Source organism: Fistularia commersonii, chromosome 11 (genome assembly GCF_037954325.1).
Source record: "Fistularia commersonii isolate RoL2024-O1a breed Wild chromosome 11, RoL_Fcom_v1.0, whole genome shotgun sequence".
Classification (NCBI taxonomy): Eukaryota; Metazoa; Chordata; class Actinopteri; order Syngnathiformes; family Fistulariidae; genus Fistularia; species Fistularia commersonii.
Window position 1 is genome coordinate 3,303,243 of NC_141294.1, and position 16,822 is coordinate 3,320,064.

The 16,822-nt window shown below is 40.3% G+C and overlaps 1 protein-coding gene across 1 annotated transcript in view; it reads right to left on the reverse strand.

Annotated features, from left to right (window-relative positions):
* Positions 1–7,277, reverse strand: part of LOC147229212 (exostosin-1b-like) — a 30,816-nt gene extending 23,539 nt beyond the window's left edge. Inside the window, exon 1 of the mRNA XM_086154504.1 lies at positions 6,194–7,277. Within this exon, the coding sequence (XP_086010630.1) occupies positions 6,194–7,140 (947 nt within the window). The 5' untranslated portion in view covers positions 7,141–7,277. The remainder of the gene's footprint in view (positions 1–6,193) is intronic.
* Positions 7,278–16,822: the final 9,545 nt, after the last annotated feature.

Sequence of the window (16,822 nt, forward strand, 5' to 3'; positions counted from 1 at the left end):
TGTAGTTATTTATTCAGTAAAAATGTCATAACTCATCTTTTTAAACTCTTATTATGCAAACACAGAGAACACCTCAGAGCTGAAGAATACAATTAAAACAGCCGCAGTAATACGACTTTTCCCCCCAAGTCAAACATTTGATTCACAATAAGTCAATTAAAATTGACCATATTAGCAACAGTCCTAGCTTCCAACTACCGGTATATGATAGCAGTTATTTCTAATGATAGCCCAAAAGCATTAGGCTATTAAAAGAACATAGAAATCATGACACTAAGAGCAAATATCCTGCTTTGTAAAGTAACAACACAGGACATTTGATGGCTTCCCTTTTCTTCGCTGCATTTGTCTCCACAGCTATGCTTACCATGTTTTTCCAAAACACCAGTTGTTTGTAATTCCCAAGCTATACATACATATACATATAAACACACACACACACACACACACATATACATACATATATACATACATACACACACATACATATACATATAAACACACACACACACATACATATATATATACGTGTGTTAAGATACATGATAAATGAATCTTCATCAGTTCAAAGTTGTGTTTACAACTGATGCAAGTTCCCTTTAATGAAACAGCTTAAGGGACACCTACGATGTAGATTTACATAATATGTGGCTTTTCCTAGTGTATATCCTATTCCTAGTGTAGGTCTAATTCGAAGTAAACAAATCATTGGGGGTATGTATAGGATGCTATATCAATGGTAAGCAGCAACACTGAATATTGTTGGTCTCTGCTTAAGATTCTCAAATCTTTGCAAGCCTTTCATGTGTTTTGCTAAAAATACTCAACTGAAAAGGAGTGGGAAAAGATCTTATTCAGACTGTCAAAAGAAAAACATTATTAGTGCTGTTAGCCTCTCTTAGCAACTACATTAGGGGCCTGTTTAAAAAAAAAAAACAGTGGAATTTGAATGGGTGGAAACCGTACGGAGGCCTGTGTAGAAAAGGCATTTAAATATGTGCCGCACAAACTATGAGATCCACCATCCTCCCTGAACATTATCGTTTTCCCCAAGCTCTGTAAAGCCTGCATCAAGTTGGCTAGCTGCCCTTTGCCAGGGGCTTCAGCCAATACTGAGGATTAAAACCCTGTAAGTCTATAAATACACCAAGTAAACCAACGTCAGCACCTAGGCAGCTATTGCACTTTCCTCTCGCTGCTGGATGACTGGCATCTGGTTTTCTTTTCAGCTTCATTTTCTCCCTCTCCCATTCAGCTTCTCTATGTTCACTTTTTCCGTTTAGCTTACTCCCGGCCTGTCTCTAGCTCCTCTATGCCTCTGCTGTCATCTCACACTCTATCCTTCTCGTACGCTCTCACTTGGCAGGGCCTCTTAATTGGAATCAAGCTGTGAGAGGGCTTTCAGTTTGAGGTTAAAATTGCACCTGACCAGCCTCCAGCTGTATCCTTTGTGCACTCTTTTTCCATGATCACCTTGACTTAGTACATATGCATGAAGGACAGAGTAGAAAGCCAAAACCTACTCCTATCTCGAAGACTTAAACATGACAAGAGGTCAATGTTGGAACATATTGTGGTTAATTTGTTCAATGTCAATCTTCATCTCATCCTTGAAAAACACACCCTATCACTTTGAGATATTTCACATCACTGGCACTTATTAGGCACTTAAAGCACTTGACAGTACAAATTCAAACTAAGTACACAAGAATTCATCCAAATTTCCCTTTTTTTTCTTTATTACAAGCATCAAATCCTAGTTTGGGACTTTATCCGTCACACTTTTATAATGTTTAGGTACACAGGAGCCAGCATTACTTGTTCAGGCTAAGGATACACTGCTCAATCAAACAAGTACTAAAATCCAATGACTTTCAGGGGCACTGGTCATGACCTGAGACCATCACCAAATAGTTTGGGACCAAATGACTACGTAAGTGCGAGTACTTAGGGCCTCCAGTCTATTTTCGAAAAAAGTGAAACAATACACCGATAAAAAAAAAACGGGCACAAAAACAGCTTGACAGAATTCACATAGGGTTTGACATAGCGCTTTAACTTTGAGATAATGAGCACATATTTTTCCATTGTAATCCTTGAAAGCAAACCAATTATGTGGTCAAATTTAACGCGATTAATGACAGAGCCAATAACAAGCAAGCAGACATGTTTAACCTAGGAACTAATAGAATTCTAATAGAATTCATGATTCTAAAAACTCTTGCATTAGAAACCCTAAGCTAATGGATGTTCTGAATCGGAATTTCAAGAAGAATAGACCAATAAAGAGTTATAAAAACCTGGTCTATAATTCCTGATGCATTTTTTAATCACTTTATTATCATTTTTAATAGATGCAGCTGGCTGGGGAGATCTCAATAATAGTATACTCCTGAATAGCCTAATGTATGATAACCATTTATATACTTACTGTATTGCATATTTTAACATTTCAAAGCTTAAACTATTACAATGACATAGCCATGAATCGGTAACTATAACATGAGCCTGCATTCAGTCTGCCACAACTTCCTTGTTGTCTGTGCAAGAGGATAAGAGGGATTTGTTGCACAAAGGGCAACAGAAAAGGCACAGAAACAATTACTTCCACCCAGTTAGACCACAGACTGTACTGTCTGACCCAGCGGGCTATCCAACAAGACAGCGAAAACTCAGAATCATGACAAGGCACTTAATTTAAATGAATGAGTTTCAGATTGTTTGCATTTTTGTTGGATACTAGGTGGTACTTAAATGAGCACAAATTGAACACACCTACAAAATATTTAACATATATGTCAAACTTGCTCAATCTGAGGGGGGGATTATCAGGCAATCTTGTATTTTTAGTGTGTAGCGTGTCACAAGTAGCTATCTCTAGATATTTTTCTTTTTTTACAGTACAGACATAGTCTGACACCTTGCTGTCATGCAAATTCAGATCATGACAAAAAGAAATCTTCTATGTGACTAGCTCCCAAGACATTGCATATTTGGCCCCATGGGAGTCTCAGTCTCTTGAAAAGTCCCACACAGCTGGATGCCAGGCCAGGATTAAGGTAGGTCTGAGTGTGATTACCATTTGAAAATAATTCAGCTTTTCGTGACTAATGAATAAGTCATGTAAGTCCTGTCTTGACACATTGTTAACAATGAGGATTTTCCCCAGAAGTCAAAACCCCAATCCAATTTGCTCTCCAAATAAAATCAATGAAGAGCTCAGAGTAATGATAGGATTTTCATGGTCCACTGTGCTGGTGGTTAGACCCAAGGAAGAAATTAATAATGCCCAATAAAGAAATAAACCTAGGGAAAAGGTAATTTCTAATGATTTTTTTTTCCGCTTGCAATATGCAAACAAAAAGGCTTCCAGCTCCATCCATTGCTCATCTGCCACTTTTAATATACTTTCTGAAAAATTGTACTTTTAACCATTTACTTCTGAAGTGTAATTTATTTATTGGTCATGACTTAAGAGAGGGTCTTAAGGGGTCAAATATAAATGTGTTTGGGGCAGTCCGGAAAATAAATTAGATGTCGCCCCAGAATTTTTGTTTGAAAATAGGTCCATGCTTAAAACCAGGGATCCGGTGGGTACAATGTCAGTGAGGCATCTATGGCTCCATTTCTACTCATGAACGCACACGAAACACTGAAAATAGCTCAGCAACTTAGATGCTCGATGTCAGAATTTCAATATTTACTATGAAGCAAGCAGTGGACAACTGATCTTCGTCACTTATAGAAGATCCATATTGGTAGCTAATTCACACGTTAAACCTTTGAATTTAATAAAGTAAAATAATTCCAAATTCGGCAAATAGTTTCTGAATTTGTTTTGTCCCGCTTGGGGCTATTATTTCCTTCAACAAGGGATTGAAGAAGAGTTGTTTTTACTGGGTTATAGATTGTCTTTCAAAATATGTTGAAATAAAAGCTGCCCCCCCCTCCCGTAAATTTCAAGGAACGTATTTATAATTTTAAGTGACCGAGCACCTAAGCTGGTGTTTGGCCTCTCACACTTGGGAAAGATAAGGACAGACTTGATGATTTAATTGAATTTTATTTAGTGTGAAATGTGTATAGCACTGTATAGTAAGGGCTTGTTGACCGGTAGTGATGTGGCTTACTGAAGACGTACTGATTGAGTATTCTGTTGCTTTGCAAAGACTGAGTATGCTATTAGTCGGAACGAAGTTAAGCTGATGAAGGCTAGAGAGATACCCAAAGCCAGCTTTTCTGCCAGTGCTACTTAATGGCAGGAGGATTCATTTCTTCTTTGGGTTATGGCTCTGATGCAACCCATCGAACAGTGTGAAAATACTCCCTGGCAGCTTTTGGCAGCAAACACAGGAAACGCAGCAAACAGCGAAATACATTAAGGGACAGAGGGAGACTGACAGGCAGCGGATAGCTCATCTAATGAGTGCCAATATTATTCTGCTGAACTACTGACGCATCAGTCTCCAGAGCTTATACCTACCAACCAACAACAGAAGGTTGGCATGAACATTAGGAAACAGTGAAATTGTATGCTAAATCATGTCACACACTAAAATATGATCAGAAAAAGCCTACGAGTTCAAAAAAATCTAGCACAACTCAGTCCACGAGATAGCCCCTCATACAATGGAAGCGTCCACCTTTGTGAATAACTGACAACCATACAGTAAAGAGATGACACTGGGGTCAACCAGCAGGTCCCCAAACAACAGAAGGGTCACACAGTACATGGTTTGGGGCCAGGGCATTCCTGGCTCATGCAGTTGTGTTTGTCTGGGAAATGACTGAGCAAACAGGGGGCAGAGTGGCTTCCCCTTACAGGCACCACTGTTTTGTCCACTCTAATCCACCCCAAAGAGCCACAGTCAAACACCCACCACCGTGCAGTCACTAGTAACAACACACCACAGTGAAGGGGGACATGAAATAAGTCCCACTGGCCAAAGCCCAGAGACATACATCAGTTTACTCCTCATATTTAGGAAAGAGGAAAAAACACTTGACTGCAAGTTTGGTCGATGATCCCAGAACAACATTTTTAAGTAATAGAGGTTTGCATGCTTTTTGAAACTCAATAACAGGCATATATATTCTTTTATGTACTTGGAAGATATGCCTGTGATATCATACAATAGCAGTACGAGGGAACCGGCTGCGGGCCAAAAATACCAGTGAGGAAAACTTTCATTGGTACGTTTCATTTAGATGCAATGAATGCAAAACGACATGGAACAGTTTGATCACGTCAACAAACCCGAGCACACTGTCTCTTCATCTCAATAGTGATCATAAATGACATTCAAGGAGCTTGCAATGAATATACTGTATCATTGGTTGTTTTGCAGTTGTACCATCTACATGATAAAACAGTGAAATTATGTAAATCCTGTGGCTGACACATCCTGACCATTTGAGTATGGTAGCTGCGAACCCTAATTTGCTCAGTTACCAGAAGCAAGGCAACAGACTTGCCTGTGCTTTTTCTTCAATCCTGATTTACAGTAAAATGTTTCCTACCCTTTCTCAATTAACTCACAAAACATTGTTTAATCGTATTTAGTCTTAATAAATTGGCCCATCCATTACGTATATTTACTAAAATATAAGGTCGATCTCAAGGATTGTTTTTGTTTGCTATGTTATCCAACTCTCAAGGGGCAAAGCCCAGCTTTCCAAGCGAGCGAAAAGACGATATATTGACAAGGGGCATGGACCGTGATTAGGGAGACAGAAAGATTCATATACTGCTAGAAATCAGATTGTATGCACAGATGGGAGATAAACTGAAATTTATGAATGGTACTTTTGTGGCTGACATGAAAGCAAATCTACTCATGAGTGCCCCATGATGTGTAATTTGATAAATAGTCATATGACTTTCGAAGTATTGAAGAGTGACAATATTTCTATCACAGTGGAGCACATCACGTGAGCAATGTCAAAAAGTTGAATTGGCAAAAACATACACAATGATTTGGGGGAATATGTCAGTGGAGATCATACATATTTCAAGACAATGGTCATGACCAATTACTTCCCTTTCTTACTGCTGCTGTACGAGACCATCTAGTTAATCTAGGTGTCCACACAAATGGTGTCTCCTATCAAACCCGCTCATCAAACGTAATAGCCAGATTGAATTGGGAACACATTTCTTCCCCAACATAAAGAAACATTGGTTGGTACTTACTTGTCATATTCTGCATTGTCCTTATCACAGCGTACATCTTTGTGCTTCTGCCAGTCCTTCCCATGCTTGCAGGTGGTGAGGAGCACCACGTCCTCTGAGTTATGAACATGATATAAAGCATTTCTAGTGTCCGAGCCTATTCCGGTAAGGTACCTCTTCCCCTTGAATACGAGCATGTACTTCCTATAAGGGGGAATGGTGTTATGTTTAAGGTAGCCCCTTTCCCCACCTGTCCTGGGGTGGTCTTTCGAGAAAAGGGGGATGGAAACGTCAAAGTTTGGGCGAAAGTTCTCCGTGCTAATGCTGGCCTTGGCCAGCATGGCGAGGCCGATGTCAAAGCCAAGGTCTTCCGTGTAGTCAGGCCATGTGCCCGAGTACAAGTTGAAGATGATGTGGTTTTTGCCTTCGTTCCACAGAGGAAGGCTTTGGATTTTTGCTTTGAGATTGTGCACATACTGGGGCGAGAGCTGGTCTCTGTCGAGGGTGTCCAAACTCAAGACAAACAGACAAGCCTGTCCGGGGTCTGGTGTGAAGAACCTGGACCCTTCAATGGAGGACAAAATGTTCTGATAGCTCTCAGACATCTTCTCCCCTTTCTGCTGGGGGTAGACGTACACTTTAAATCCGTTCCTCTCACACAGGGAGAAGTCGAAACACGACTCCATTCTGCAGCGTTTTCCAGAGTAGACGCCAGAATGTGCGTCCCTCTTCTGTCTCTGAGATATGTGTCCGTTTGAATCGTCGTTACCGTCCTCCTCCCCGGCGCTGAAAGACTGCAGAGCCCCCGCGGAGCGACGCCAACGCTCACCGGAGCGATACCCGGCACGGTCATCACGCCGACCGGGACCCCTTCTGGAGAGCGGGACTTGGATCCCTCCAAAGCAAAACAACAGAATGAGAGACGCACCGGCGCAGAACAGAATTAGGTACCGTTTTTTGGCCTGCATGTGTCCTACGATCTGGAATAAAATGTCTGGCAAGAAGTTTCCAAGTTCTTGTTTCACCAACTCCTGCGGGAACGCTCCGCCATCTTCCCCCGGGCTGCAGCCGTTGTGCGTTCACTTCTCCCACCTTCTGCTTCGGATACCTTTCACAAGTCCGGGAACTGATCCAACGCATGTGGGCGATTTAAAATGTTCACCCGGCTTGTCTCCTCGTCAACAGTTCATCGACTAAATGGCGAAAGTCCTTATTATGTGATTCAGCGGAGTGATACGGGTGGAAAGGGGCATGTGTCCGATCAGTGTTACATCTTATTTTGCCCCCGAGGCGTTCATTTTCTCTGTAAACAGTCCACGTACGACGCTCAACAACCGAGCGGTGCCAACAAGAGCAATATTAAATTATGACTACAAACTTGGACGTGAGACGGTGTGACGCGATAAGTTACGACCAGACTTGTTGCCTGAATAGTTAACTATTGTCCCTTGTGGAAATGGGTGGCTAGACGGGCACCTTTAACATTCAAAGCGCCGAGTCTCAAGCGTAACCACGGCTTTCCAAATAAATACACCGGCATTTGAAAGTAGCTTTAGGGCCGTCTGCTGCTTCTACATGGCGAACCGTGGCAGGCGATTTAGCTAGCTAGCTAGCGAGCTAACTGAATGGCTACGTTCGGAAAACATTCCCGGTTAGCTTGTTAGCTAATGAAAGTAGCTTTATCACCAGTTGGTAAGTAAAGACAGACAGGCAGTATCTCGTCTTCTTCCATACACCCCGGCTCTTCGTCAGTCTGGAACTTATCCCGGGCTCTGACCATGAGCCGGCCGGCGTGATTTCTCCATGAATTCCTACAGTCGTGCGAAGTGTTCAGAGTGTAGCTCTCTCTCCCTCTCTCTCACACACACACACACACACAAAAAACAAGAGGCGCCGTGTAGACACCAAGCCAAGTAGAGCGGTGCGCTTCTTGGACGACTGCTGATGATGATGTGACGCTCCTCCGCCGCCACGCTGCCTTCCCATTGGCTGAAGTCACATCCGAGATGGGCGGGGCTTCCAATGCACCAATTCACACACACTCGCAGTGTGTGTGTGTGTATGTGTGTGTGTGTGTATGTGTGTGTGTGTGTGTGTCCTACATATTTTCCTAGAAAATTTAGGACATAAAAATACACTTTTAATCTATTCATATGTTTTTCTATCTTCATAACAGTTGTTACTCTGCAGTTATCCATCGCATTGCATTGCCAGGAAGTTTTCTGAGAAAATATTAGGATGAGTTGCTTCCATAACACAAATCTTGATTGACCGTTTTCCCCATCTTGTTGGTTTTAAAATACTGATAGAATGAAATTACTAATGTTTTGTTGCTGCATTGGTTATAAGGATATTCATCAGCAGTCTTTGACTCGCCCTCTGCAGAACAGTGCTCCACCTGAGACCAACTCCCAGGTCTATAAATTGAAGATGGAAGAAAGCTCAAGCAGACCTTCAGATGGCCAGGAACACCAACCCCGAGAACACCTTGCTCCTCCCTTGACCGGGGTGTTTCATCAAAAAGAATTCAACAGAATTTAAAAGACTTTTATCAGCAAATTCTTCTGTTGCTGAGAAATCTGATTTAGAGATTACTTAAAGAAAGAGATTGCAGCCTGATTCAATGTAAACTTGGAGGAAAAAAAATACAATCACAAAGGAAACTGTCTGCTTTGTTTGGAGTCACCCCAGTGAATAAGAACTTGTTATCACAACGGCAGAGGAGTGCATCAGCCATGTCTCAGATGGCCTTTATTAAGACCATGCTGTGCTTTCACAGCTGCTCTGCTCTGAAGGACGAGATGAGATTTTGGGAAAGCAGGAAAAGAGCAAGGTGGGATGTGAAGCTGTGCTTCTAAAAAACGCAGACCAGCTATCCCCTCTGCCCCAGATCCCCATGGACCACTGATCAAAGAGAGGAGGAATATGATGGCCTCTTCCTTATTCACAACCTTCTCCTGCTCTCTTTTACTGCCTTACCTACCCTACTCTTGCGTTCCTCCCTCTTACTCTCTATCCTCCTCTCTGCTGCTCTTTGACACGTCTTCCTTCCCTTCTGGCTCTCATCCTCACAACTGACTAACAAGGAGACTGATGTTAAAAGATGTTTGGTTTGACGTTAAAAGGCGTTTCTCAGCTTGAGCCCATAATAATGCAATGATTAGATGTATTTTTTTAAATCATACAACATTGAATTTCTATTTAGAATCTCTCAAAGTTGCCCATAAAACCCACACGTCATAAATAATAGTACTATATTCATGAGGCAGTAGAGATGCTGTCTGTTGTTGGTGATGAGCCCTGACCACATTTGGGGCGATGGGTTGAGCGAGCCCAGAGCAGTGCTCCCAATGTGTAATACATGCTGCCATGCCAATATCTAATTTGGATGCACTCGGGTCAGTGGAGTTTTCCCAGCCAGCCAGATTTGGTGAGCCAAGCAACTCCACAGCCAAACTTGGATTTATTATTTCCCTCTGAGTAAGTCTCGTGGTAATTTATTTACCACTGACTAAGAAGCAGTGTGCAATACAAATATAGTTACAAAAATGGTTCCGGAATATAAACACAAGAATACAAATACCTGCCACACACACATTCACAAAGGGCACATACATTTGTGTATGTTATGGGTGCAGCTCTTTTATGGAGTACACAGCCTTGGTTTTGATAATTTAATGTTGTTTCCTGACTGGGACTGGCAGCCTTGGTGAGGAGCAGCATCCATCTGTGTTGATGCTTAAACACACAAATCACATCAGAGTGTATCAGCGTGAACAGTGAAATGAAGGATTTGCGTGACGAATGGAAGTGTCAGGTGTCAGTGCAGTGACAGTGAACAGGAACACCCTCCAAGATTTGAATGGATGGCTGTTTGATATGCAGTCCATCACAGAGCAGTCTCCTCCTAGCGCGAGTATAAGTTTTTCCCGAGATATTTTGATACAATGGGCCATGTGCTTCACTTACACTTCCCAAAACATCCGTTGAACATGATTATGAAGCAATTGCAATTGTTAATTGACAAATTAGCTAAGTTTTGGTTTGGCATATAAACCTGGTCAGATGGAGTTGAGGATGTATATTCTATGTGTTTTGTTTGTGAAGCAGCTTACACAATCCAGGAACCCTGATTTCAATGGAATTTGAATTGTCATTAACTATCACTCTTGTGTTTGCCCGACAAGGACACAGAAAATGGCTTTGCACCGGCACAGATCTGTTCATTTCATTGCATCGCTACATCTCTTTGCAGCCCCATGCAAAAATTCTGTAGTGAAAAAGTGTATTTTTTTGTGTTTGTTCTCACCCTTCTGTGTGAATTTAACAGAGATATAATGCATGTGATGTGTTGAGAGGAGGATTAGGTTCCAAATGTTCTTAGTATAAATATTGCAGTCCTTTTGGAGCAGAGGGCACATATGTGTGTGTGTGTGTGTGTGTGTGTGTGTGTGTGTATGTATATGCATATATATACATATATTCATACATACGCATACATATATACATATATGTGCTTAAACATACAAACAGTCTATTCCTTTAAATTATTCGATATATTGATTGTAAGGGATATTGATTCAGGCTGCCAATCTCCAATCTCCTTTGGTAAAAGTGTTCTGAGACCTTTTTGCTCAATTGAGCTATTTAGATATGATGTTTCTTTCTTAAAGTAGTGTTGGGATGATGACTGAAATTGCTTTTTTCTGCTCCAGGTGATTGTGTTTTTTTCATCCTCTTTTTATCCTAAAAGGAATGTGGCAAGTTAATTTTTAGTAGGTCTCCAGAATTTTTAACCCTGGTTGAGAAATCTCCAAAATATAAAAAGGAGTTGATTTATTGATTTATTTTAGCTATTGATACTGAAATTGGTGTCTATTTTCAGTGTTTCTTTCAAATGATCCTTGTGTACGTCTATCTCTGATCATAAATATCACAAATTAACAACATACACTTTGCAAATTGATTGCTTTGGTAATCTTGAGCATACATGAAGATGAAGCATATTTCAGGTGTTCGAATAACGGCCGCAAAACGATTTGCCCTAAACTCAGTCCAACGTTCTTTTTTTCAATTAATACTGTGTTTAGACAAATGCCAGAAATGAGGGCACAATTAAAGGCTGGTTTTGTTGTGTGCTACACAAGGGCCTGTCACATAAATTTGAGCGGTGGGTACAGAAACCTCTTATCCTGTCATGACCCTGTTAATATTCAGAGTGAATTACCATGCTCTATAAATAACACATATTCTGCTCCGTCTTGGAGAACAGCAAAAACGCAGAGACATTCTTGAGCACAAAGTGACACAAATACATTTTGCTTTTGCATTTACTCGGCTAATAACCCATAATTTGGATTTCACAAATGTAGCCTTGTATTAGTGAAGGTGAGGATTCCATTTAAAGGACATGGTGACATCTACTGTATGTGTATCAATAGGACTGATTATAGAGGCCAATACTGACAAAGTGTGTTAAAGCCAATATACTGGTGACTTTATCGACAGGACCAAAGTACAAAAGCGTCCTCTATTCTGAAAGTGTTGTGATAAAGTATCTGTGTTTCCCATCAAACAGAAATACATCAGGCTCACAGGTTCATCAATTTTTGTCTTCCCTTGTATTTATTGATATTTTTTTTTTTCAAAAAAGATCATATTAATGCACTCAAATGACAGAAACACATGTATTAGTGTGTGTGCACATGCAGACATTTTGTACAGTGATGGAGGCGTGTGTGTTTGCGTCACAGTCACACAGAGCTGAGATCAGGTTCAATTACACATGCAATAACTTCTAGGTCTCCATAGGCTTGGAAACCATTTATATGCTAATAAGTATGACAGCAGTAATGACTTGCAATAAAAAGACATCTGCTACTCGATCAAATCTGATATTATAGCATTACTGCAATCAGCCTTTTCTATTTGTCCTTAAACAACTTGTTAGCTTGGGTTCCTTGTGGGAGGTCCTCTGATGTTGAGCATCAGAGATGTGATAATCATCTCTCTGTACTGTCTTAAATGGTTGTTTAGTTGTGTGATTTCTGTGCAGATGAGTCCATTTACCACCAATTCACAAAATATATATCAGAGAGTGACAAATCAAATAGATTTCATTTGCAACTGGTCACAGAGCCTTGTTTTATTACCATAATGGTTTATGGTAACATTATTGACATAACATACAGATGATATACCAACAGATTTTATAACTTCTCTTGCATTCTAATAATAAAGATTGAATGACCTTTTTTGGAGTCTCTATATGGCTCCCTTATCTGTTAAATCTTTCAGAGTTCAGATTTATTTTAACACATTAAGGATTTGTATATTATCACTGCAGCTTGTCTGACTTGAGGGGGGAAATGAAATGTTTCTCCAGTTTTACCCTCTGTACAGTTACAACATGAGGACTTTGAAGAGTAATGTACTGGCATTAATATACTGTGACTTTGTTCATTCATTATCTATATCGCTTATCCTGCACTCAGGACCGTGGGAGGCTGGAGCCTGTCCCAGCTATCATTTAGTGAGAGGCAGGATTCCCCTTGGACTGGTCACCTATTGATCATGCAGCTTCTTCTTCTTCTCCTTTCGGCTTTTCCCTGCATCTAACCCTATTCTCTGTATCCCCTTGTCTCACACCAAATAACTTCATGTTCTCTGTCACTATTGTATTATTATTTGTATTGTCCAGGACTACAGATGGAAATTAGCTATGAGCTATAATCTGGTACAAACATCTCTGCCTCTGTGCTTAATGTATTTGTACACTGTCCTAATAAACTTCTAAACAAACAAACAAACATTACATCATAAATCTTCTCTCTGGTCTTCCTCTAAACCTCCTGCCTGGCTGCTCCAATCCCAGCATCCTTCTACTAATATATTCCCTGACCGAACCATCTCAGTCTGGCTTCTTTGACCTTCTCTCCAAAACATCTAACATGGTGTCCGTTTGATGGACTCATTCCTGATCCTATCCATCCTCGTCAATCCCAAAGAGGACCTCCAACTCTGCTTCCTGTCTTTTCTTCAATGCCACTGTCTCCAAACCATACAGCATCGCTGGTCTCATATAACCATGAGGACAAATAACCACAGAAATATAACCATTCACTGCCTCATTCGTGTATCTGATGAATTTAGGGACTCCAATGAACCTACTGCATGTTTTTGGATTGTGGAAGAAAGTTTGAAATGTCAACTGGTATCTAGCCAGAGTCAGAAAAAGTCACAATAGTTCACAGTTTGAATGACAGAACGCTTTATCATACATTATTATCCCCTGTTGTTGTTTTTGTCTCTGCTGTCTATTTATTCGTGGATGTCTTGGTATCTTCTGTCTCTCTATTTATATTTATATTCATATTTATTCAACCTTTTTTTTTACATTATAACTGTAATGCTGCTGTGACAAAGGAATTTCCCCTATGGGGATCCATAAAGTTTATCTTATCTTTTCTTAAGGCTTGGATACAGGGTGTACACAAAGAGTTTTGAGATGCCATAATTGAATATTTAGTTTTGTCAGAAATGTTTCTTTTCTAAAAAGGCCTACTTTGAATGAGAGATTAAAAAAAGTAGACTGTAACAATCGTCAAACGATAATTGATCCATATCCTTCAATCATCTGCTTTAAAAAAGTATATAAGAATTAAGGGTGTGAGAGGCTGTACTGTTTAATCATGAATACAAGTGGTTCAATAATTGACCCCTTGTGGATCACAAATACTATGTTGATAAAACTTGGACTATTTTGCACTACTCTGACATTTATTTCGTGTTAGATTATCCCTAATACTCTTAATAGATGGTTTATCTAGTTTAATCAAGTATAGCGTGAACTTACCAACCAAATCAAATACTTAAGATAAATATATGAAAACAGTGACACGGCAAATATACAATATTTCCCAAATGACCTTGACTCTTGACAATTTAACAAACCTTCCTCACATAAACAAAATCCTTCCCAGTGGAACATTTTCACAAAATGAGTCTTCAAACTGCTGTTTAAAATTGCTGGATACAATTAATAGATCGTTAAAAAGTGCAATATATTTAATATGTACTATTTTGTTTGATTTTTGAAACAGATTTTAGGAGGGGGAGAAAGTTGGATTCATATATTTCAGAAGACTTTATTATTTCTTGAAATTCACTTGGTTTCTAAAGGCAATTTTAAGTGAGTACAAGAAGTAGTTGGTTTTTTTTTTGGTAAGTCTGAGCGCTTTCCCAGCGGGTCTTGAGATTCTGCTGGTACATTGGAAGTGTTTCATTTTTGGCCATGATTCAAGGATCATTTGTGATAATTAAAGCTCTCGAAATGTTTGGGTGGAAATGAAGGATGTGAATTATGTTTTACTCGAAGATTTGATAGGAAAGGCATTTGTCAAGCGTAAGAAATCGGAGAAGTTATTAACAGCTAAGTTTGAGTCATTGCCATTATTTTTTCCAAAGACAAACTGACACAGGTCATTGAAAAATCACTTTTGCTCATTTAGCATGCATCAGTGTAAATTACCAGCTTCACAAAACTACATGCAATGGAGTCTTGATCAGACAAAGCAATAATTATATTTATCTATAAAGTTCATTTAAAAAATGACAAATGTTTGGTCAGTAGCTTGTGAGAGCCGGTCTAAATCTTAATCACTCAAAAATAACTGTCTCAGAAATAACATCTTAATTATTCTGTGAGTTCTCCAATGGACCTCAAGAGTTTCACATGGGATGGTAGATTCCAATGACCAAAAATGGATCACTGGTTCCTTGGCAGGGTAAATATATTCAAAACTCCTAGTTTGAAATTTCCTGGGGTGACAACAATAACTTAACAAGTCAATAAAAGGCATCTACCACAGGTTGCAATTCCACTTCCTTTTCATTATTGTCAACATTTCTAGATTTCATAGATTGCAATGAATCTCCCTGAGCTTGTGTACCTGGTAACAAGTTCCAAACTATTAATGAATTACAAAAAAAGGACACTGCATGCCCACACTGCGTGAAGGATACATCTTATCACACCTGCAATGATACTATCAGATGGAGATCTGAGTTTTGTCAAATCTATTAAAGTTGTTTAATGTGCATAAGGAAATCCCTTGAATCCTATTACAAGAACAATAACAAAGGCCTTCACATACTGGTAATTCAATTGCTGCGTGTTATGCCAGTTAATTGATGCTGTAATTAGATTTGAAACATGGTCATGAAGTGTTTGTTGACATGTGAGGGGAGAGAGAAATAAGCGTGGAGTATCATGTCTTATCCCAGTGAGAGAAGCCCGCTGTGCAAGGTTCTCACTTCAAGGGCTTGGAAAAGATCAATGGGGAAATACAGCAGAGAGACTGGACTACAAATTGAGCAGCTTTTAATCACCGCACACGGTTCACAGTGGTGTGAAAGTTCTTGGCCATGAAAAGGCTTAATCACAACAAAAGCCGAACGGAGTCAACTTTCCGCTAATAGAAGGCAGACAGTATGTGAGGGGACACGTGCACGTGTGTCTGCAAATCAATTCTGGTGCTCATGTGTGCATGGATGCACACATCCGCTGAGCCAGAGTTAAAAAAAAACACAAACGCCAAACTTCCTCTTTCGGCAGCCACATCCGCAAAAATGTTATCCAAACATCCTTATTGTGACATAATTGGTACATTAAGGCGGCCATGGGTGTGAGGCTGCGAGGCCCTCATTATTTGCCATCCAATTTGAGGGTTTCGCTGATAAATGATAATTGCCTGAACCAGCGGTCAATGGCCGCGGGGCTACTGTGGGAATGGGTAGCGAGATCGCCACCGTTCTTAATGGCTGGAGGCACAAGGCTCATTGGTCACTACTCAGTCAATAGTTCGACGGAAAGACTGTGCGACCAGAGTAGCATACCAAGGGATACGATTGTACTTTACTTCTGTATAAATGGTCCTCCGTGATCGTGTATCATCACATACAGCTTAAGTTAGTATCTTTCATTAAAAGCGCATCCACAAAGACCAATCATGATAACAAGATGAGAGGCCATTGAGGCGCCATAAGGTTAATAAAGGTGTGTGGTGGGAGACCTCATTAAAGAAACCCTTTCATGGTTCTACCGAGGAAGCCCACAGCTGACCCATGTGCTGCTGGGAATGTGACCTTGGTGTGATAGTAAATGCGCAATAAATCCGTTAACCACAGGGACAGTGTGCAGTTTGTAGGCAGCCGGGTCAGTCGGGAGGCCAGCTATGAATCTAAATTGCACCTGTCTGTCTTTCTCGCTTGTCTCCAGCTATAAAATGGATTGAAATAATGGCGCTCCAGTGGCTGGGCAAGATAAGAAGCACATTATTCAGGGCGTTTAGAGTAGCTCACCTCACTATATGTCACATCCCCTGCCTCTCATTCTTCTGTCAATCACCACTTTGCACTACTGAGGACAAAAAGGGTACAATTAAGATAAGAAAAGATAAAATAGGACAGTATCGGCATAAGACTAAGATGAATCCTTACTCCGCCATGCTGAGAGGTGACGGATCAAACTACAAACCCGCTCCATATGGCAGGTATTAACCTCTGGCTCACACTGCATGCAGGAAGTGCCAGCCAGCCTTAGACTTATTGGCAATAAAAGTCCAGTTCAATCAAAATGTGAAGGAAACT